The 23,080-nt window shown below is 56.0% G+C and overlaps 2 protein-coding genes across 9 annotated transcripts; both read left to right on the top strand.

Annotated features, from left to right (window-relative positions):
• The first annotated feature begins 1,240 nt into the window (after window positions 1-1,240).
• LOC141937651 (TATA box-binding protein-associated factor, RNA polymerase I, subunit C-like) lies at window positions 1,241-8,888 on the top strand. Of its 8 annotated transcripts, none has more exons than XR_012627027.1 (14): window positions 1,241-1,492; window positions 1,615-1,708; window positions 1,897-2,003; window positions 2,095-2,190; window positions 2,278-2,351; window positions 2,441-2,874; window positions 3,001-3,124; window positions 3,239-3,310; window positions 3,430-3,565; window positions 3,660-3,788; window positions 3,931-4,105; window positions 4,235-4,372; window positions 4,648-6,349; window positions 6,745-8,888. XR_012627027.1 is itself a non-coding variant. In XM_074855658.1 (14 exons), exons 1-14 carry the CDS (start codon window positions 1,361-1,363, stop codon window positions 5,889-5,891), a joined length of 2,880 nt encoding a protein of 959 aa, XP_074711759.1. In that variant the 5' UTR covers window positions 1,241-1,360; the 3' UTR covers window positions 5,892-8,888. The 8 variants fall into 8 exon arrangements, 7 of the variants coding, with proteins under 7 accessions (XP_074711759.1, XP_074711760.1, XP_074711755.1 ...); XM_074855658.1 differs by having other exon boundaries at window positions 2,441-2,688; window positions 2,764-2,874; window positions 4,648-8,888; XM_074855659.1 differs by having other exon boundaries at window positions 2,281-2,351; window positions 2,441-2,688; window positions 2,764-2,874; window positions 4,648-8,888.
• Window positions 8,889-9,045: 157 nt separating this feature from the next.
• LOC141938302 (uncharacterized) lies at window positions 9,046-23,042 on the top strand. The gene is given in 16 exon segments (XM_074856944.1): window positions 9,046-9,244; window positions 9,371-9,494; window positions 9,609-9,680; window positions 9,800-9,935; window positions 10,030-10,158; window positions 10,520-10,749; window positions 10,905-10,921; window positions 11,014-11,682; window positions 13,816-13,933; window positions 14,312-14,392; window positions 15,575-15,686; window positions 19,657-19,739; window positions 21,660-21,733; window positions 21,824-21,895; window positions 21,898-22,087; window positions 22,205-23,042. Coding segments are annotated over 16 exon segments (3,144 nt in total).
• Window positions 23,043-23,080: the final 38 nt, after the last annotated feature.

Below are 23,080 nucleotides of genomic sequence, written 5' to 3' on the forward strand. Positions count from 1 at the left end.
ACCAATGGGAGACCTGTTTTGGCTAGTCCACTTAGATAATTACCCACGACAAAGATAAAAATGGGTTTTTTGCCTACTGTGCTTAGATAATTACCTCGCAGTCGGACAAACAAAAGTTTTGTTTTGCGTACTCCTAATTACCTCACGGTCAAGCAAACAAAAGATATGTTTTGCCTACTCCTACTCCTGCTCTTCTTTCCCTTCTCCCTCGCTGCCCGGGACCAGCCGGCCGCTGGCTGCAGCCTCGAAGAAGGGGAAGAGCCGGGGGCTGCCGTGGCCTCGTCCCCCACCGCGGGCGCAGGGGGCTGCGCTGCCTCGTGGCTCGGCCTCTGGCAGAAACATCCCCGGCCTCGGAGAGCTGGAAAACCAGCAGGGACTCCTGCAGCCCGTCCTCCTGCAGTGTGGCGGCCAGCCCTGCGGGGACAGGGTTGCCCCTTGCCCCACATCCCACAGATTGGGGGTGCCCCACGGCCACGCAGCCTTGTAGCCTGTAAAAATGTTTCTGCTCAAGTACAAAGACCGCTAATCGCTGGCTCTGTTGTGTAAGCCTCATACGATCCAGGCCTTGCGTTGATAAAGGACTGATAAGGTTAGAGCATCCTGCCCCAGAAGGTGCCAGAGGCTGGATGATTGCCACAGAAGCGTGAAGTCAGCAAAAATGTGTGGAAACTGGGAGAGAAGTAAAGGCAGCAGGGAGACATCCCGACCACCGACTTGATTCAAGACCAAAAAAACTTGTCCCTCAACACTTGCAAGGTGCCTGCGTGCTGATTTACACAGCAAGCGAGGCGAATTTAAATAGAACCAACCAATGGCAGATGGAACGGTAATTACGGACCAATGAGCGTAAACTTAGGTTTTTACTATTCACATAATAAAAATGGCTGCAGTTCCCTTGTGTGTTGTGCCAGCTTTGTGGAATTACCACCGAGCCCCCACCTCTGCACAGCCATGGAACAAACTGCTCTCTCTGCTCTGCGCCGAGCCTGGCTCTTGCACAGCGGGTGGCGAGCGCTGTGTGAGGGACAGCAGCCACTGCAGGCCGGGGTGTGCCCGCAGCGGGACCCGGGGTGTCCCCTGCCCCGCCGCCACCGCTCCCCGCCCCCCCCGCCCGGTCCCTCCGGCCGCCAGGGGGCGGTAGTGCCCCAACCCCCCCACCCCCACCCCCCCCCCACCCCTGCCGCGGCGCCGCTCTGTCCCGATCCCTTCCGGGCGCTGATTCGTTCGCGGCTCCCGTGGCCCGGCCGCGTGGTGACGCCGGTCCCGAGTGGCAACCGGTCAGCGGCTGCTCCGGGACCCCCCGGACCCCCCCGGACCCGGCTTGTCCCGCCCCACGCGGGACCAGCGCCCCCCTGGGGCCATGGAGTTCCCGGCTTCTCTCTTCCCCTCCTATTTCAGCGCTGGCCCCCCCCGGGAGGAGGGGGGTCCCTCTCGGGCCGCCGGCTGGGGCGAGCAGAGGCAGGTGCTGGGAGCCGGCCCCAGTCGCCGCCAGGTGAGTCCCTGGCGCAGCACGCCCTGCCCGGGCCCGGGGGGCAGGGGGAAGATTGGGCTGGGCACCGGGAGCCCGAGCGGGGGCCCCGCTCACCCCCGCCCCCCCCCTTCCTCTCCCTGCAGGCCGCGTCGACGTTCGTGCTCCGGCGCGGCGGGACGGGCGAGAGCTGGGAAGCCGCCGACGGGGCTGCCGTGCCCTTCCTGCCTCCCAGCGCGAGTGAGGGCTGCGGGGGGCGGGAGGGGGGTACGCTGCCCCGGGAGGGGACACACACCTCCGCACCGCGCTGGCATGGCTCCCCCCGGGGGTGCTCCCGCAGGAGGGAGCGGGATGGGCCAGCCGCTGCCCCGCGGTGCTGCAGCGGTGGACGTGTGCGGTACCGGCCGGCCCCTGCCCTCTCCCCACAGGCTGCTGGGTCCCCTCGCTCGCACCTGAGGACATCCTCTACCACGGTGCCCTGCGGATGAAGCTCCGGGCAGGCAAGTCCGGGGCTGCTCTGAATTTCACCAGACAGGTAGGGCCTGGAGCGCTGTGTCCCGCCGAGGACCTGGGGGATGGCATGGGATCCCTGCACGTCCCAGCCCCTCCCTGTCCTTTCCGCACAGCTGGGCCACTTCTTTGTGGATCACCCCGAAGATGCGTTTGGCGCCCTGGGGCAGCTGCTGCACAAGAACATCTACCTGGGCAACTCCAGGCTGAGGGTCAGTGTCTGTTCAGGGGTGACAATGCTGTCCCCCACCCCTCCCCTTGCAGCTGCCAGCCCCAACCTCTGCTCCCTCCTGTCCCAGCAGAGACAGGGCCAGGACAGCACCATTCGGATGACAGCCCTGAAGGAGAAAGTCAACGGTCTGCAGATCAGATGGTAAGTGTCCCTATGTTCCCTGCCATAGAGAGGGCTGAGGGAGGCTCCTGCTCGCTCCCCCCAGCCTGACACTGTCTGTACCCCCACAGCAGCTGCCCCTGGCAGCACCACACCTGCCACATGCGCTGGATCTCCCACCTCTGCCGCAACTGGCTTTTTGAGGTGCCATTGGGGCTGCTGGCGGACTGCGTGCACGAGGAGCTGCTGCTGCAGTGGGCCGACCTGCTATTTGATGACAGCCCCACGGGGGGGGCGCTGGCCTGGCTGCCCCTCGAAGACATGGGGGCACACACAGGCCGCCTGGTGTACCCTGGAGGGCAGGCCATGAACCACCTCTGTATCCTTCCCCACGGGGTGGCCCTGGGGAGGGAAGGGGGGGTTCGTGTTGCACTGCCCTTAGCCAGCACCCCAGATTTCCAGGACGTGGTGCTGGAGGAGCTGCCTCGCGCCCAGGGCCCCCCGGTGCAGTTTGAGCTCAACGGGCGCGTCTGGCAAGTGGCTGCCGCCCGGGTGGATGGGGAAGGTGAGGCAGCCGCGGGATCCGTACCCCGGGATCCGCACCGTGGGGTGGGCAGGGTGTGGGGTGGAAGGGCAGCAGGGAGCCCCTGGGGTGCTGCCAACTCACATGCAGCCTCCTGTCCCCTGCCAGATTTCGTCGGCGTGCGCTCGGACTATCACTGTGGTGTTTGGAGGGTGCCTGGCAGGACGGGGGCGGCCCCCACGCCGCTGCAGGTTATCCGCACTGACGTGCCAGCCTCCTGCCTCACCGTCAGGTAGGCGCTGAGGGAACGGAGCTTTGCGAGGAGGGAGCTCTGCTGCCTCTGCAGCTCTCCCCGCTGCGGAGGATGCTCTTGCCCCCGCAGTGAGGCTCTGCCCCCTTCCCACAGCCCTCACCTCCCCGGGGAGCTGGCAGTCTGCACCCAGAGCGGAGCCGTCTACCTCTGGAACGTCGAGACGGGGTGAGAAGGGGCACTCGGGGCCAGGAGGGGGCTCACGCAGACCCCTGGGTCTTGGTTTGGGTGGGGCCCAGGCAAGAGGGGCAGCTCTGCACTGTGTCAGCGCTGCCTTCTCCCCACAGGCTGCAGCGGCTCCGCCATGACCCCCAGACCATGTTTTTTCGGGACCATTCGCCCTGGCGCTGGAGCGACTTCACCGCCCACCCGCGGGTGCTGAGCTGTGCTGACCGCACCGGCCTGCGGTGCCTGGACGGCCGGGTGAGCCTGGGAGGGTGGGCACAGGGCCAACGGCGGGCAGGGGAGAGGGTCCCCCAGCCCGGGGTGCTGACGGCACCCCAGTTTGCTGCTGCAGGCCCCCGAGAGATGCCACTTTGACTTGTTCAAGGTGGGCGAGGAAGCCGGCTGCCAGCAGGGTGAGCGTGTGGTGCTGCCAATGTACCTGGGCAGGGCTCATCCCTCCCAGCACCTCATCACCACCCAGGTGAGTCTCAGTGAGGGGACAGCCAGGGGCCAGGGGGGACACCCTGGCACAGCCCTGGCTCCCAGCGCCCATGGGGGGCTGAGGGGGGCTGACATGGCATCATGTTGGGCTGAGACCCCTGAGCTGTGTCCCTCCATCCCAGTTCTCAGTGTACGTGCTGGACGAGCGGTTGCCGCTGGTGCCCATGCTGAAGTGGCCGCACATGATGAAGGCCCCACCTCTCTTTGCCCACCTGTTGCCGGGTGGCCCTGGAAGGAGCCATAAGGTGCTGCTTGGCACATCCTGCACCCAGGAGCTGCTGCTGCTGCAATACCGGGGTGAGAGATGTGGCTTTGGGGGTGCTGCGGGGTCAGATCTCCTCTGTGCCCGCGTCTCCTCACCACTGGGACCAGCTGCCGCCCCAGCATTGGTGCTCACTGCCCGATTGTTGGCGTGTCCTTTTGCAGGGGGCAGCCAGTCGGCCTGCCAGCTGGCAGGGCCTCCGGAGAAGCTGCACAGCGTCACTGGCTGCCTGCAGCACCTGCCCACCCAGCTCCCACACCGCCACCGCCTGCTCTGGCAGCACCTCGGCACCCCGTCTGCTGGTGAGTGTCCCTTGCCACCCTGGGGTGCAGGTCCTGGGGAGGAGGGGCAGGGGGTATAGCCCTTGCCGTGCCCTGGGTGGGCTGGTGGTTGAAAGAGTAAAAACCAAGCCCCGAACAACCATGTGCAAGAGATTCATGACCCAGAAAACAACAAGGGGGTGGGAGCCAGCAGTGAGTGCACCTGGGGGGCGGAGGCAGCCCCCCACTGCTGGCCAGGCCCCGGGAGGGGCCCCAGGGCAGGGCCCCCGGTGGCAATGTCTCCCCTGTCCCCGCAGGGCTGGCCGCCACACTGCAGGAGGACGGGCTGCAGGAGTCCCTGCTGGTTTTCCAGCTCTCCGAGGCCGGGGATGTCTTCTGCCAGAGGCTGAGCCACGAGGCAGCACAGCCCCCTGTGCCCGTGGTGGGGGATGAGGCCACGGCAGCCCCCAGCTCTTCCCCTCTCTTTGAGGCTGCAGCCAGCGGCCGGCTGGTCCCGGGCAGCGAGGGAGAAGAAAATGAAGAGGAGCAGGAGGAAGAACAAACCTTCTATTTGTCCAACCTCGAGGTGATTATCGATGAGGAGGAGCAGGTGGAGGAGGTGGTGGTCGAGGAGGAGGAGGAGGAGGAGGTCGAGGAGGAGAAGGAGGTCGAGGAGGAGGTGCAGGCGGAGGAGGCAGCGGGCACGGCAGCTGCCCCGGAGGAAGCGGAACCGCCCCGGGAGCGCTGGCCCAGCCCCCGGCCCTCCCCAGCGGTGCCCGGCCCTGCCGTGGCCCTGCGGTCACACGACTGGCTGAAGGCTCTTCCCGAGGGCTGCGGGGAGCACCCCCGGCAAGTCTGGTGCCCCCTCCTGAGCCAGAATCGCCTTTTCACCCGCAAAGAGCCGGAGGCACCGGTGGGCCCCAGCGCCCTGCACGGGCGGGCACGGCAGTGGCTGTGCCGGGCCATGCGGGAAGGGGGCCGCATCCAGCACTGGGAGCCCCCGGCCCCACCGCAGCCCCCGGAGCCGGCGGGGTGTCCCGAGGACCCTCTGAGCAGCCGCCTGATGGCAGCCTGGTCTGGGGACTGGGGGCAGTGGTGGGAGGAGAGGACGAGCTTCAACATGGCACAGCGGCTGCGGGAGCGGCGGCGGCGGCACAAGCGAGCCCGGGGCCGGTGCAGCCTTTCGTCCAGCTTCATCTCCTCCCTCACCTATCAGTCTGAGCTGTCAGAGCTGAGCGATGTGGCCCCCCCACCGCCGCCGCCGCTTTCCCCCAGCAGCCCCTCCGTGCTCCCATGGGAGAACTCCCCACGGGACAGCAGCCCTCCGGCAGCACCAGTGACCGACGAAGCCCTGCTCTCCTCCCAGAGCCTGCGCCGCCGCGGCATCCCCAAGGAGCGGCGGAAGACGCTGCGGGACTACCTGGGGCTGTGGACTGAGGCCCCCCCTGACCCCTCAGAGCCCCCTGGCAGCCAGGCCAGCCAGCTCTGCACCCCCTCCTCCCAGAGCCAGCTCTCCTCCGCCTCTCAGCCCCACCGCAAACGCCCGCGCGTGGGCTTCTGAGCGCCCGTAACCCCCACCGGGTCACGCACCACCCCCACCCCAGAGTGGGCTCTGCATGTGGATGCCTGCAGAGGACCTGGAGGTGTCACCCATGTGTCACATGGGGGCGCAGACATGTTTGGATGCTTTAAAGTTGATGTGGGCAAGTTTTTTCGGTCTTGAGTTGGTGGTCACAATCTCCCCCTGCCGCCTTTACTGCTCCCCCACTCACCACAGATTTTTGATGACTTCACACCTCTTGGGCAATCATCTAGCCTCTGTGGCCTTCTGGGGCAGGCGGTTCTCCTCTTACCAATCTCTTGGCTCTTCTTCACTGCTGAAGTCGTTAGCAAGGCCTAGATAGGATCAGGCTTCCGCAATAGAACCAGTGATTAGCGGTCCTTGTGCTTGATGAGGAATATTTGTATGAGCTGCAATTCCCCCCTCTGAGACCATCTAGAGAACTTAAATTCATCTGGGTAAGTCTCATCTTTCCCACAGTTTGTCCACCCAAACACAGGTAACATCTCCGTGTACATTGGGTGAGTACATAAAGGCATACAAACACAGTTATTATTGTAACTAAAGTTCCTAAGTGTTTCTTTACACACAGACCTGAATCAGGGAACTGGGAAATTAACCATTTGAATGTTTCTTCGAATCCATGAGAAGTATTAACCTTTTGTATCTCATGAAGCCTATTAGTCTGTTTCCAAATTTCATTTAAATCAGTGGAAATCCTTCCACTTTGAGCTACGTCTACTCGGCAGCTTGTATCTAAAACTGTCCATACTCCTTGAGAGGTCAGCATGGTATCGAGAGCCATCCTGTTCTGTAAAGCAGTTTTAGCTAACTCAGACTCTTCTTCTTGCAGGGCCTTTAGAGCATTGGAAGTCTCATTTCCAGTTTTATCAATTGCAGCTGAAATATTACTCCACAGATTTTGCCATGACATATCTGCAGGAATGGGTACTCCTATTAAAGGAATCCGCTTTTGGCCATGCTCTGGAAAATGAGCACAAACCCAGCAATCAGATCAGTTTGCAATTGTAAGGTCCTCTGAATCAGATCGAAATGTAAATTCTGATCCCACTGATTTCCTGGTTCCTATTGAAAAGTCAGAAAAATTACCATACAGTACTGTATCACCCAGACTAATCCCGCTTTGTTCTTGATAGACATTTCTAAACATACATCTCACAAAAGGAATCAATATTGTGAACAGTATACAAACCAGAGGAACCAGTCCTTGAATGTAATCTAAATCAGAATATGACTTAATGGCTGTCATTGCCGTGGTACAAAAACTGATAGATTGTCCCAAGGTTAGTTTCTGGGTGTGTGAGCTGGCACAGGCAGGATGCTGGAACAACTGCAAAACCGTGGATGAAATTCAGAGTAAATTTAGTCCCATTACCTCACAACCTGGGGGATCTCCGCAGCAGCACCTGAGCAGAGGTGCACAAGCGGGGACGCAGGCACCATGGAGCTCGGTCCTTGCCAGCCAGAAAGGCAAGAAGGAGAAAGATCTTGAACCTGCTGCTTTTGCTTGTGTGCATCAGGGTTTTTTGCAGGCATACTTTTCCGCTGTGCTTTGATTTTTCCCATGGCAGCTCAGGAATCTCAAGGATGTTCAGTAAGGTGCCTGTGAGTCTCTCACAGGTCTGTGTTCTCTAAACGCAGATGTTCTACCCATCAAGCACACAGGGCTAAGCTACAGTTAGTGTGACATACGTGTTTTTTGGTCCCTCAGCTGCAAGTCACTTGAGCGTCTTTACAATCTGCCTCACCAATCATGCTGGGTTTGTATGGCTGGGTTTTTGGTAGTGGGGGAGGGGGCTACAGCGATGAGCCCCCTGTGAGAAGCTTCTTGAAACCTCCCCCAGCTCCACATTGGACCTGCCTCTGGCCAAGACCACACCAATTAGCGACAGTGACTGCGCCTCTTTGATTCCATATTTAAGAAGGGCAACCTGAGAGGGGTGTGGGACTTGTGAGGAGGCGTTAGGAGAAGGGCATCTATGCGAACGCCAAGGTCAGTGGGAGGAAGGGGCGGGAGCTGTGTCAGAGCAGAGACCTCCCCTGTATCCCATGGTGAGATGGCAGGGCTGCCCCCCTGCCACCCACGGAGGTCACCAGAGGAGCAGACATTGGCCTGCGGCCTCTGCATGCTGTCTCCTCCAGCACGTGTAGCTGAATAGACTCATCAGAAAATGTTAGTTGCACTCTCAATTTTTGTAAGTCGTCATGTCCCAGCAATGGGAGGGGGCATTCTGGCACATGTAGAAATTCATGAATTAATGTAGTACTTACAACTGTACATTCGATAAGTTTTAAAAATGGCCTTAAAGCTCGCTTCCCTGTGACTGCAGTTGGCATAGATGTTTTACTTAAAGGTCCCTTGCAGGTAGTTACCACTGAATGGGTTGCCCACTATCTACTAGGAAATCTGTAACTTTGTTCCCCAGGGAACCAGGGGATCAGATGTGGAGATCTTGATACTCTCCCCCCATCCCCTTCATTCGGTATCAGATGTCCCTAGCATAATCAGTTTAATATCTGATTCTGGCTCCCCTTTTCCTGAGGATTCAGTAAATCATTTTTTTTCTCTGTGGGCATCCATGTTTTCCATGCCTTTTTTCCTGCAAAAAGTCCACAGATTATCACGCACAAGCATACAGTTTTAGGAGGTAACCATCCTCCTTCTCCATTCCATTTACCTCTCCCTCCAACTCGGCCGCATCCTCCGCCTCTGTTGGGGCTCCCAGTGATTGTTGCTGCCAGCCGCCAGGCTTGTAATTCTAGTCCTTTATGCTTCTCCCCTCTTTTCTCTCTCATCTCTGTTATTGTAAACCTTGAAGCTATTTTATATCAACCATGATACAGACATTCCTCCCACCTGTGCAATCTGTGTTGCACATTGCCTGTGGTTAATCAGCATAGAAGCTATTAATTTTGTACACATTAAAGGTCTCACTTCTTGCTTTTGAGCTGGAAGTGAGCTGGCCTTCATCTTCACTATCGCTACCATCCTGTGATTTGTTTTTTCCATCCTTTCGTTCTACATTTACCTGATTCCCTTTTGGGACCAACATCTGCACATCCTCAGCCTCCCCACTGTCTTTGTTGGCCTGGCTGCCCCCTGAAGACATGGGGGTGCCCCGGAGGGCAGGCCATGAACCACCTCTGTATCCTTCCCCACGGGGTGGCCCTGGGGAGGGAAGGGGGGGTTCGTGTTGCACTGCCCTTAGCCAGCACCCCAGATTTCCAGGACGTGGTGCTGGAGGAGCTGCCTCGCGCCCAGGGCCCCCCGGTGCAGTTTGAGCTCAACGGGCGCGTCTGGCAAGTGGCTGCCGCCCGGGTGGCTGGGGAAGGTGAGGCAGCCGCGGGATCCGTACCCCGGGATCCGCACCGTGGGGTGGGCAGGGTGTGGGGTGGAAGGGCAGCAGGGAGCCCCTGGGGTGCTGCCAACTCACATGCAGCCTCCTGTCCCCTGCCAGATTTCGTCGGCGTGCGCTCGGACTATCACTGTGGTGTTTGGAGGGTGCCTGGCAGGACGGGGGCGGCCCCCACGCCGCTGCAGGTTATCCGCACTGACGTGCCAGCCTCCTGCCTCACCGTCAGGTAGGCGCTGAGGGAACGGAGCTTTGCGAGGAGGGAGCTCTGCTGCCTCTGCAGCTCTCCCCGCTGCGGAGGATGCTCTCGCCCCCGCAGTGAGGCTGTGCCCCCTTCCCACAGCCCTCACCTCCCCGGGGAGCTGGCAGTCTGCACCCAGAGCGGAGCCGTCTACCTCTGGAACGTCGAGACGGGGTGAGAAGGGGCACTCGGGGCCAGGAGGGGGCTCACGCAGACCCCTGGGTCTTGGTTTGGGTGGGGCCCAGGCAAGAGGGGCAGCTCTGCACTGTGTCAGCGCTGCCTTCTCCCCACAGGCTGCAGCGGCTCCGCCATGACCCCCAGACCATGTTTTTTCGGGACCATTCGCCCTGGCGCTGGAGCGACTTCACCGCCCACCCGCGGGTGCTGAGCTGTGCTGACCGCACCGGCCTGCGGTGCCTGGACGGCCGGGTGAGCCTGGGAGGGTGGGCACAGGGCCAACGGCGGGCAGGGGAGAGGGTCCCCCAGCCCGGGGTGCTGACAGCACCCCAATTTGCTGCTGCAGGCCCCCGAGAGATGCCACTTCGACTTGTTCAAGGTGGGCAAAGAAGCTGGCTGCCAGCAGGGTGAGCGTGTGGTGCTGCCAATGTACCTGGGCAGGGCTCATCCCTCCCAGCACCTCATCACCACCCAGGTGAGTCTCAGTGAGGGGACAGCAAGGGGCCGGGGGGGACACCCTGGCACAGCCCTGGCTCCCAGCGCCCATGGGGGGCTGAGGGGGGCTGACATGGCATCATGTCCCCTGTCACCCTAGGGTGTAGCAGGTCCTGGGGAGGAGGGGGAGGTGGGTACAGCTCTTGCTGTGCCCTGGTGGGTTGGTGGTTGCAACAGCAAAGGCCAAGCCCTGAACAACCCTGTGCAAGAGATTCATGGCCCAGAAAATGACAAGGGGGTGGGAGCCAGCAGTGAGTGCACCTGGGGGTGGAGGGATCCCCCACTGCTGGCCAGGCCCCAGGGCAGGGCCCACGGTGGCAATGTCTCCCCTGTCCCCGCAGGGCTGGCCGCCACACTGCAGGAGGACGGGCTGCAGGAGTCCCTGCTGGTTTTCCAGCTCTCCGAGGCCGGGGATGTTTCTGCCAGAGGCCGAGCCACGAGGCAGCACAGCCCCCTGCGCCCGCGGTGGGGGACAAGGCCACGGCAGCCCCCGGCTCTTCCCCTTCTTCGAGGCTGCAGCCAGCGGCCGGCTGGTCCCGGGCAGCGAGGGAGAAGGGAAAGAAGAGCAGGAGTAGGAGTAGGCAAAACATATCTTTTGTTTGCTTGACCGTGAGGTAATTAGGAGTACGCAAAACAAAACTTTTGTTTGTCCGACTGCGAGGTAATTATCTAAGCACAGTAGGCAAAAAACCCATTTTTATCTTTGTCCGTGGGTAATTATCTAAGTGGACTAGCCAAAACAAGTCTCCCATTGGTCCGACCGTGGGTAATTATCAAAGGGGAGGAGGAGGAAGAACAAAATTTCCAGCCGTCCGACCGTGAGCCAATTATGAAGGCGAGGAGGAGGAGGAAGAGGAGGAGGCGGAGGAGGCAGCGGGCACGGCAGCGGCCCCGGAGGAAGCGGAACCGCCCCGGGAGCGCTGGCCCAGCCGCCGGCCCTCCGCAGCGGTGCCCGGCCCTGCCGTGGCCCTGCGGTCCCGCCGCTGGCTGAAGGGTCTTCCCGAGGGCTGCGGGGAGCCCCCCCGGCACGCCCGGTGCCCCCTCCCCAGCCGGAATCGCCTCTGCACCCGCAAAGAGCCGGAGGCGCCGGCGGGCCCCAGCGCCCTGCACGGGCGGGCACGGCAGCGGCTGCGCCGGGCCATGCGGGAAGGGGCCGCACCCAGCGCCGGGACCCCCCGGCCCCACCGCAGCCCCCGGAGCCGGCGGGGTGTCCCGGGGACCCCCCGAGCAGCCGCCTCATGGCGGCCTGGTCCGGGACCGGGCCCGGCGGTGGGAGGGAGGACGAGCTTCAGCATGGCGCAGCGGCCGCGGGAGCGGCGGCACAAGCGACCCGGGGCCGGGGCAGCCTTTCGGCCGCTCCATCTGCTCCCGCAGCCGCCGCTCCGAGCCGTCGGGGCTGAGCCGTGCGGGTCCCCCGCCGCTGCCGCCGCCGCTCTCTCACTTTTCCAACAGTCCCTTTATCCTGTCTGTCCCTTCGCGGGGAACCTCTCTGGAAACATAACCTGTACCGCTCGCGTGCAGGTGGCTTCGCTGTTTCCCATTCCCGAGATTCGAAAGCATCGCCTTTAAAAAAATAACTGCGCGGCTTTGAGGCGCCGGGTGGTGGGCGGGTGTGTCAGGGATGGGAGTGACGGGGCGGGGGGGGGGAGCAGGGAATGGGGCTGGGCCGGTGACGGGACACGAACCGGAGGAGAGAGAGGGGAGGGTGGGGGTCAGAGTTGGGGGCGGGACCGGGCCGGGCCTTCGCGCGGACGTTACCGAAAATTGTCCCCAGGGAATCTCCCCAAAACCAAGGAGCGTTTAGAAATCCGACCTTGTTTTTTTACAGCGCCGGGCGTGTGGGGGATTTCCCTTGATGCCCAACCGAGGGACAAGGGTGCTCACTGTGTACAGGAAAAAAGTGAAGATTAATGTAATTCCTGAGATTTACCCACCTGTTTCCAGGAAATCAAATGCACATACTAAAACTGGGGAAGGGTCTTGGTGGCCTCTGGGGGTCATTCCGAGGTAAAGACCCTAACTCAGTTTACTCATCCCTGGTACCTCCTGGGTTGGATCACCCTTTGGCTCGCAGCCTCACTGACCTTCAAAGTTCATACAACGGGGCCTGTTATGGTTTGGTTTGCTCCTTGACACTTGTCTGTTTGGCACACAGACTGCCTTACCTTTGAAGTTTAGACAAAGTTTATACGATTATACACAGGGGCTACTTGTTTGTATACTAAGTACATTGTCTAAGTTTTTGGTGTCGATCCCCCCTTTGGAAATTGTTAGATTTTCTTACTACTTCCATATATCTTTCTCAGTGATTCTTTTAGCAGAACCTAGCAGATTCCTATAACGACTATACCACCACATAAATTATTCCTTCCAACAATGTGGCTGACCATCGTTTTAGAGACCATCCACCTAATCCTTGGAGGATTTTGCTGAGCCAATTATTTTCCACTGCCTCTCTGCTCTGCTATGTTCTGCTACTTTTCTCATTCTGTCTAATTGTTCTTGCAGGTTACCAGTGATGTTGGAATGTGAATACAGCAGTGTTCCTTGTCTAGTTTAAGATACCCACACCCCCCTTGTTCTTGAACTCGTAGCAAGTCTAAGGCTGGCCCATTTTGTAAAGTCATTTTAGTGTTAGCTTAGACCTGTTTATTAAGAATTTGGAACCCCTTTTGAGTGGCTCTTGACAAAAGTTTCTACTTGCCACGTCAAATTTCTCTTTGTCTAAATAATAGAAAACGTTAGCCTGTTTAAAGGCTGCTGTGATGTTATCTTATTCCCCTAACAAAGGTGAATTCATTGGTATAATACCCCACGGGACAGGCTGACCTGCTGAATGAGGAATTGGGATACATGCTGTAAGACTGGTAAGATTACACATTCTACCAAACCCTTGTATTACAGTTAGAATCAAGCTTCCATCTAAGTCTGTGTCGGCCCCTCCGTCTGTATCAACTTCTGCACCTCCCGAGATCACCACAAGAGATACAACCCAGAACTTCATGATTCTCGGATTAATTTTAAGTGTAAAGGTCCTTCTTGTTGGACAATTCATTCTGGTGCCTGGCTTGATCCTGCTCTGATGTGTCCATGGAGTGACTCCTTTGAGCTAACAGTTCTGTAGGTGGTAAGTAAAACCTGGAAAGGTCCTTTCCGTTTCTCTTTCAACAGTTTGTCTGACCACATCCTCAGATACACCCAGTCTCCAGGTTGGTCTGGATGCACAGGCACATCCAGGCATAGTGGTGAGCTCCCAGTGACATACCTGTGGAGAGAGGACAGAACCTTTCCTGGAGAGATAACATACTCTTTCAGGTAATGTTTCTCTAGGATTTCAGGATTAAGTAGGTTTCCATCACCTGATAAGGCTTACCATATATGATTTCAAAGGGACCAACTTTTTCTTTATTTCTAGGCTGGATGCGTATTCATAGCAAAGCTAAGGGCAAAGCATCTGGCCACTTTATCTGAGCCTCTTGGCAAATTTTACTTATCTGTCTTTTTAGGCTTTGATTCGTTCTTTCTACTTTTCCACTTGATGGAGGTCTCCATGGGGTGTGGGGATCCCATTTTACCACTAATGCTTTAGCAAAACTTTGAACGTCTTCTGCTATGAAGTGTGGATGCCTATCCGAAGATAGTCCTATAGGTACCCCAAGTCTCGGTGTTATTTCCTTAAGTAACAGTTTTGATAGTCCTTTTGCCTTGTTGGTGGGACAGCCTGAAAATGTATCTATCGTTACTAAAGGATACTGGTATCCATTTTGCCGTGGTAATTCGGAGACGTCTGTTTGCCAATAGTCTAGGTAGATTAATTGCTTGTAATGAGTCATGGCCCATATTTGACTGGGGATCCTTGAGATGTTAAGGATCCCGTTTCTTTCCAAATGGCCCCATGAGCATGGACTGCCCCAAAGGCAAACTTTGAATCTGTCCATACATTAACATCTGTCCATACATTAAGTTTTGTCCTTTGACAGCTCTAATGCTCTCAGCAAGGCTATGAGCTCTGTTTTCTGGGCCGAAGTGTTAGAGGACAGAGCTTTGGCCTCAATTTCTTCCTCAATGGTTACCACTGCGTATCCTGCTTTCCATGTTCTGTCCCGCATAAAGCTGTTACCATCTTTAAACAGGTCCCAGTCTGCATGTTCCATTGGCATGTCTTTCAAGGCTGCTCTGCTGGAGTATATCTGCTCCATCGTTTGCAAAGAGTTGTGAGTTAATTCTCCACCCAGATGTCGCAGATGAAAGTATCAACAGGGTAATGATTTAGCAGCAAATCAAGATTTATTAATGACTAGCAACACTTAATCATTAACCAGTTTAAAGATTTACAAAATAATTTGGTAAAATATGTTATGATTGAAATAGCGACTTAACTACAGATTCAAAGATGACAAGATTCACACTAACTTACTATATGGTACTTTATACATATATACGTGCGTGTTCACAAATACAAAATGTACAAACACACAGACAAAAGTATTTGGGTCCAGTAAAATATGTATGTCCCCACACTCGTAAAAATACCTGTGCATACCTAAACACATCGGTAAGCAGAGAGCGGATGGGTGAAAGAGAAGCTATGGCAAAGTAAAAATTTCCCTCTCCTCGAGTTTAAATACTCACAATGCATCGGCATTCCTCAAAGTTGAGACTCAAACGGGTCGACTTTGCCCTGCCCTTCCTTTGGCTCTATCAGTGGACGGTCCCTCGAGGAGTTAATGCCTGAGAGGCGTCCCAGCTCAGGGGCGATACTGGTCACAAGCCCTGAGGTGCAGGAGAGCTTCAAAGGGTCTCGCTTGGGGCCATAATTCACTTTTGTTATATACTTATCACTCTGGCCCAGCACAGACAATGAGGTGTTCTGACCAGTTGCCAAGAACTTGATGGGTGTGCAGTTCTGTTATTGTTCTCCAAGGTGATGGGCTGTTACAGTTTCCAAGTGACAAGGAGGGCAGAGCCAGGCTCCTCAAAAGGGCATCTTAACGCTCTGAGTACTGCCATCAGCAGTCATTATCTCTGCAGGTTGGTATGTGGCCCAGGAGTGGGGAAGGGGGGTGGGAATTGCACCACCACACCAGATCAGTGGTTAGAAAGGTCGGTGGATTCAGGATCGTGGTTACTTTCAGCTTCACGTCGTCTTGTTCCAAAAGAACAGCTTGATATTTCAGCATCCAGCTGAGTGACAACCGGTGTCCTCCTTTTTGTTCTAGAACTGCTGTAACTGCATGGGACACAAATACAGTTAGCTTTTGCCCGAGGATCAATTTTTGAGCCTCTGGGATCAGTGGTACTGTAGCCACCACTGCTCAGAAACATGCTGGCCATCCTTCGCTGACATTGTCTAGCTGTTTTGAAAAGTGCCCCACGGGTCTTTTCCACCATCCCAGTCTCTGGGTCAACGCTCCAAAGGCAATATGCAGTGTCTCATGTACAACTAGTTCAAGTGGCTTTTCTAAATTCGGGAGGCCTGGAGCCGGGGCACTCATCAAGGCCTGTTTTGTAAACGCATTTCTGCACTCCTGAGTCCAAACGAGGAGGTTCATACGGGGGTTTGGCCGTGCGTCCCCAATTCGTTACCCAGAGACGACACCATCCGGCCATTCCGAGAAATGCTCTAAGCTCTTGTTTTGATTGGGGTTGGGGGATTTGACAAACAGCCTCATTCCTTTTATTCCAGGACTACGCTGGCCCTGGGAAATTGTGAACCCCAAATATGTCACTTCCTGCTGGGTGATCTGTGCCTTTTCTGGGACATCTTGTACCCCGCCAGCCCCAAAAAGTTTAGGAGGTCTATTGTCCTTTGTGTGGAATCCTGCTTTTTACTTGCTGCTAGCAGTTACGCCATCTATGTTCGCAGCAGGGTGGTATTCTCATGCATGTTTTGCCAGTTTTCTAATTCTGTGGCCAACAGATTTCCAAAGATTGTAGGGCTATTCTTAAACCCTTGCGGTAATACTGTCCAGCACAATTGAGTTTTTCCACCAGTCTTAGGGCTTTCCCATTCGAAAGCAGACAACTCCTGCCTCTCATTTGCTAGTGGGAGGCAAAAGAAGGCACCTTTCAGATCCAATACAGTAAACCATTTATCTGTTTCTTTCAGGGTGGTCAAGAGAATATACGGGTTTGCCACTACCAGGTGGACATCCTACACAACTTGATTTATAGCCCTTAAGGGCTGAACCAATCTATATTCTTCTAAATGTGGCTTTTTAACTAACTGGCAGTGTAGGGGTACTGTATTCTGATTGGCATTCTCTTAATAACCCAAATTTATAAATTGTTCTCTTAATGGTTCTAGTCCTTTTCTTGCTTCTAGTTTAATTGGATACTGCTTTTGTCTTACTGGTTTAGCATCTGGTTTCAACTGGATGATTACTGGTTCTGCGGCTTGGGATTGTCCTGGTCTTCCTGAAGCCCAATCGAGAGGTGTTACAGTGTTTTCAAATTCTTCTGGTATCTCCTGTAACTCAGCTTCCTTCTGTAACATAAAGACTTGGGCATCCAAAGCTTTATTTTCAGGAACATGGATTTGGATTTTCCCTTTTTCAAAAGTGATTTGTGCATTCAGTTTACTTAAGATATATATATTCTGTCCTAATAGCAGCATAGGGCAATCTGGTGTGTAGAGAAATTGATGGGTTAACACCCTTTTCCCAATTCCAAACTTCAAAGGTTGTAAAAAGGCTGATTTTTTTTTCTGCCCTGTGGCACCCATCACTGTCAGAGAATTTGCTCCTGGGTCTTTTACAACTGTTTAGTACAGAGTATGTTGTCCCTGTATCAACTAGGAATTCAACTGTCTCATTCCCCAGTTTAACTGAAACCAGGGGTTCGGCTGGGGAGTTTTAATTGCTCAACCCCCAGTCCCCGTCAGTCCAAGTCTTCCGTACCAATCATAAGGAAGTCTGCCTCCGGTACGGGTGCAGACAGGGGTACCCAATTAACTGATTGTCTCTTTGGGCATTTATTTTTCCAAAGTCCCTTTTCCTTGCAGATTGCACACTGATCCCTTCCCAGAGGGATTCTATTTCCTATATTTCCTCCTGTTCTTTATCTTCTTGAGAAATGTCTTCCCCTTTAAATCACCCAAGTAATGCCTTACCCATTCCCAGGGGTTATACAGAGTGGGGGATCTCCCTGAAAATCGTTCGGTGCGCACTGGAGATCTCACTGTCCTGTCGATCCACGTAGTCTCAGATGCAGAGTCCCATCTGGGTTGCCAGAACTGTTAGAAATCCTGGTAAATGTAGAACTCTCCAGCACTCACTTTAGCATTAGAAAGTAGGCATTACTTTATTTGGTGGGCACCAGGTACACAGGGGATTGTTCCTCCTAACATGCACACTGAAAGACAAAGGCACATTCGCTATAGACATTAAAAGAAATACTGATTCATGTAATTTTTGGGAAGTAGCAGCCTAAGTCTAATGCATATGTAAAGACATTGCACAAGCATACTAAAATTGGGGAAGGGTCTCTGGTAGTCTCTGGTGGACTTTTTTAGGTAAAGACCCTAACTCAGTTTACCCATATATGGTAATTCCTGGTTTGGATCACCGTTAGGCACGCAGCCTCACTGACCTTGTTTATATGAAGTTTATACAGTGGGGCCTGTTACGGTTTGGTTTGCACCTTGTCTGTTTGGCACGCAGACTGCCTTGCCTTCAAAGCTGAGACAAAGTTTATACAATTATACACAGGGGCTTCTTGTTTGTATAGTAACTAAATTGTTTAACTTTTTCCTAGGCCCCCCCTTGTGCCCGCACCACTGGGCAAAACTCGGCCCCGCAGAGCTGTCCCAGTGTGAGCCCAGAGGGCAACTGAGCACACGCAGCCGCTCGCTCCCCTCCCCTGCCCCCTGGGAATGGGGAAGGGAGTAAGGTAGGGGAGGGGAGGGGTAAGGGTAAGGGTAAGGAGACTCGGAGGTTGAGATAAGAACAATGTAATAATTGAAATAAAGTTACGGTAATAATGCCAATAGTAATAATAGAAAATACAAATGGGTGATGCACAATGTGATTGCTCATCACCCGCTGACCGATGCCCAGCCCATTCCTGGCTTGTGATCCCAGAGAGGAGAGAATCGTGAAACCACCGTCCTGAACACCTGAGTGGAGCTTCCCAACCAACCCTTCTCTATACGCTGAGCATGACGTTAGGTGATGTGGAATATTCCACTGGCCAGCTGGGGTCTTGTTTTGGCTGTGTTCCCCCCCAGCTTCTTGTGTACCTGCGCACTTGCGGGACGTGAGAAGTTGAAAAGTCCTGGATTTCTGAGCAACAACTAAACCCATCAGTACATTGTCAATGTTCTCACAGCGAATCCCAGACCGAATCCAGAACACAGCACTGTTCTAGCTAGTAAGAGGGAAGGAAAAAACCCCCCAATTATCTGTATTGCAGCCAAACCCAGGACACCCTTGTAGCCTGTGGACCCCATGGCCACCTGCATCCTGGCTCCATGTCCCCTGTCCCCCAGCCTTGTGTCCCGGACCCCAGCCCTTATCCCTGCCCCAGACTGTATCCTTGTCCTCAGCCTTGTGTCCCTGTCCCCATCCCAAGGCCCCTGTCCGCAGACCATGTCCCTGTCTCCAGCCCCCATATCCCTGTCCCCCAGCCTCATATCTCTTTCCTGAGACCCCTATCACTGTCCCTGGCCCCTGGCCCCCAGCCTCATATTGCTGCCCCCAGGCCCGTGTGTCTGTCCCCAGCTACCATGCCCCAGGCCCCCAGCCTCCTATCTCTGTCCCCAGTCCATGTCCCTGTTCAGCCTGTCCTTTATTTAGGCCTGGGTGCTCAGTGGACTTTTCCACTGGTCAAGCACACCAACAGCAGGTTCTCATGCTCCTTTTATACACAAAAATCAGAGGGTAGTACTTTTGCAAGCATACCTATGAGATAGCATTTGGTTAATGATGAACATACAGTTATAATACTAATGCTTCTACTACTATGCATGCTCAGGGGAACGGTCTTAACCTGGGCAGGGGCTTTTTTGACCTGCGGGTGTGTTTTTTAGTATTCTAATGAACGTAGTTCACTTCCAGGATACTCAGAAGTTAGTTTCATTGCTAAGATAAGTGATCGGATAGTAGCTTTGCCAGATTGTCAAATAACTCATCATCAACACAATCCCAGATATTCTCTATTATGGTCCAGGATGTTCTGCTTATTTTCTAGGGTTTGGAGATCAAAGCTTGTTCTTAAAAAACTTCTTATCACTGATCAAGGTCAACTTGACCACGCTTCAAAGCCCTGCTCTGCCAGACTTCAAAACCTCACAATTGTTCCCATATGCGTGGTAACTATGGCTACTAGCACAGTTATTAACCATGGCCACTAGTAAATGTGAAGTCACTTCACCGCCCGCCCACAGATGCTAAGCTGTGCCAACCACAGGGCTGACGGCAGGCAGGGGAGAGGGTCCCCCAGCCCGGGGTGCTGACGGCACCCCAATTTGCCGCTGCAGGCCCCCAAGAGATACCACTTGGAGTTGTTCAAGGTGGGCGAGGAAGCCGGCTGTCAGCAGGGCGAGCGTGTGGTGCTGCCAATGTACCTGGGCAGGGCTTGTCACCACTCGGGACAAAAGAGCTTATCGACACCAATGTGATGTAGATAAGCAGACACTCCTCATTAACGTCCGGGGTGCGTAGGGGAGTCATCTCACCAACAGCGCACATCTAACTCATGTGGCGTGCTGATTATAAAGGATACAGTAATACATAATAAACAAGTTCTCATACATAAATATGATAATTCCCATGACTCATTTTCTTATTCCCACCCCTTTCCAGTCATGCGCACTTGAGTCCTGAATTGAGTTGGGGGACTGCTTTTGTGACCACTACAGACTACTGACTTTTGAGAAAGGCCCTCCAATGTCTTTGTCTCAAGGACTTTGGCTCACATTACAATTTTAACATGCTTCGGGGCCCTTTCACATTGTATCTTTTAGAACACCTGGTCTACAGGGCAATAAATCGTCCTTACCTGAACAGCCTGTTAGGTGTTGGAAACGTGAGAAAAGCAAAACAGTGAGAAATCTGTCAAACACGTATTTCCTTGACACAGGGTGCCCAGAGCAAGCACAGGACGGGATGGAGGTCCAGTGATTTGTGTTTGTCGTGGCACCAAGGAGGAATGCGAAGCGGGGTGTAGGCCGCGTGGTCCCATTCTTTCATTTCAAGGACAGATTTATCTCCTGCTCTTTGCAGTAGCCTGCCAGCCTTGTTCCTCATCCTCTCTTTTTTCTCACAAAAACCAGCTGCACCCCTTGCATCAAGCTGACCTTATTTCTCATCCTCCCTTTTTTCCCCAAAAACCCAGCTGTACCCCTGGTACCAAAGAATGTGCTGTGTCGTTACTCAAAAGATAATGGCTTGACTACAGTCCCACCCACTCACACATACAAACTAAGATAAGTACTACCCCAAGTTTGTACCTAACTTGGAGGGATGATAATCCAACACCAAATCAGAGGGACAGATCGACGGGTTTGTGCTCTCACCCCCCCCCAGAAGGGACGCCTTTTGGTAAGATTTCCTCGGCCACGCCAAGTGTGTACTAACACTAAGTGTGTGTGATTGCAATCGGGGTTTTTTTGTGCAGTGCTCTATAGCCAACCTGCAGTTTGTGCATTTATCGTAGGCAGTCTTAAAGAATCTGTAGATGTTGCATAAAAACAAACTGTACTATTCGTGAATCTGACTGCTTCTCTTGAATGCAACCAGACTTACAGTGTATGGGCTGTTTGGGCTGGGTCAGACCTATAGCGACGGCCACTAATCCGCACTATTCGTGAATCTGACGGCTTCTTTTGAATGCAACTGCACCTACAGCATATGGGCTGTTCAGGGATCCGGGTCAGACCTATAGTTACGGCCCCAACTGGCATACCTATTAAGAGATAAGTCCAGCCGCCCCTAGCGCCTCTAATCTCTGAGCACTGGCTTGAACACAAGGGGATTTAGCTTTTACCAAATTTATTCTCACCCTAAATGCAATACAGCCTAACAATAGTACCTCTCATGAGTCTTATTCTTTGAATAGAAATCTGGTTAATGATTATTACCAGCCTACGCGGCCTTAGCCTAGGACTTTACAAAGGGCTTTGTAGCAGCATAACTGGTTGTATGGTTACTCTAAATCATTCCTTATTTAAATCCAAATCACCATCATTAGAATCAGGTCAAAGTAATAATAAATCAGTAACAGGCTCACTTCTCCCAGCACCTTGTCACAACCCAGGGGAGTCTCAACACACCTTGGGGGACAGCCAGGGCCAGGAGGGACACCCTGGCACAGTGCTAGTTGCCAGCAACTGTGGGGGACTGAGTGGGGCTGCCCCGGCATGTTGGGGTGAGCCCCTCTGAGCCATGTCCCCTGTCACCCTGGGGTGCAGCAGGTCCTGGGGAGGGGGGGTGGGGTGGGTACAGCTCTTGCTGTGCCCTGGTGGGTTGGTGGTTGCAACAGCAAAGGCCAAGCCCTGAACAACCCTGTGCAAGAGATTCATGGCCCAGAAAACGACAAGGGGGTGGGAGCCAGCAGTGAGTGCACCTGGGGGTGGAGGGATCCCCCACTGCTGGCCAGGCCCCAGGGCAGGGCCCACGGTGGCAATGTCTCCCCTGTCCCCGCAGGGCTGGCCGCCGCACTGCAGGAGGACGGGCTGCAGGAGTCCCTGCTGGTTTTCCAGCTCTCCGAGGCCGGGGATGTTTCTGCCAGAGGCCGAGCCACGAGGCAGCACAGCCCCCTGCGCCCGCGGTGGGGGACGAGGCCACGGCAGCCCCCGGCTCTTCCCCTTCTTCGAGGCTGCAGCCAGCGGCCGGCTGGTCCCGGGCAGCGAGGGAGAAGGGAAAGAAGAGCAGGAGTAGGAGTAGGCAAAACATATCTTTTGTTTGGCCGTGAGGTAATTATCTAAGCGGAGCACGCAAAACAAGTATTTTATCTCCGACCGTGGGTAATTATCAAAGGGGAGGAGGAGGAAGAACAAAATTTCCAGCCGTCCGACCGTGAGCCAATTATGAAGGCGAGGAGGAGGAGGAAGAGGAGGAGGCGGAGGAGGCAGCGGGCACGGCAGCGGCCCCGGAGGAAGCGGAACCGCCCCGGGAGCGCTGGCCCAGCCGCCGGCCCTCCGCAGCGGTGCCCGGCCCTGCCGTGGCCCTGCGGTCCCGCCGCTGGCTGAAGGGTCTTCCCGAGGGCTGCGGGGAGCCCCCCCGGCACGCCCGGTGCCCCCTCCCCAGCCGGAATCGCCTCTGCACCCGCAAAGAGCCGGAGGCGCCGGCGGGCCCCAGCGCCCTGCACGGGCGGGCACGGCAGCGGCTGCGCCGGGCCATGCGGGAAGGGGCCGCACCCAGCGCCGGGACCCCCCGGCCCCACCGCAGCCCCCGGAGCCGGCGGGGTGTCCCGGGGACCCCCCGAGCAGCCGCCTCATGGCGGCCTGGTCCGGGACCGGGCCCGGCGGTGGGAGGGAGGACGAGCTTCAGCATGGCGCAGCGGCCGCGGGAGCGGCGGCACAAGCGACCCGGGGCCGGGGCAGCCTTTCGGCCGCTCCATCTGCTCCCGCAGCCGCCGCTCCGAGCCGTCGGGGCTGAGCCGTGCGGGCCCCCCGCTGCCCCCCCGCGCTCCCACGGGAGAGCTCGGCACGGGACGGCAGCCCCGCTGCGGGACCACCTGGGGCTGCGGGCCGAGCCCCCCCGGCCCTCCCGCTCTGCGCCCCCCTCCCAGAGCCAGCTCCTGAGCGCCCAACGACCCCCCCCGGCGGCCTCGGGAGCGGGGGAAGGGGCGCGGCGGCGGCCGGGGCGAGGTCACGGCACCCCCCGACTCCCCGTCTTGGGGCTCCGCGTGCGGGCGCTTTAACGCGCCGTGAAGGAGGTGGGTGTGTCGGGCGGGAGTGA

The sequence above is a fragment of the Strix uralensis genome, chromosome Z, assembly GCF_047716275.1.
Source record: "Strix uralensis isolate ZFMK-TIS-50842 chromosome Z, bStrUra1, whole genome shotgun sequence".
Taxonomy (NCBI): Eukaryota; Metazoa; Chordata; class Aves; order Strigiformes; family Strigidae; genus Strix; species Strix uralensis.

Coding starts and splice junctions, on each gene's coding strand:
- LOC141937651 (XM_074855654.1), top strand. CDS start 1,361: ATGGAGTTCCCGGCTTCTCTCTTCCCCTCCTATTTCAGCGCTGGCCCC. Junction 1,709..1,896: donor CTTCCTGCCTCCCAGCGCGA/GTGAGGGCTGCG, acceptor CTCTCCCCACAG/GCTGCTGGGTCCCCTCGCTC. Junction 2,004..2,094: donor CTCTGAATTTCACCAGACAG/GTAGGGCCTGGA, acceptor CTTTCCGCACAG/CTGGGCCACTTCTTTGTGGA.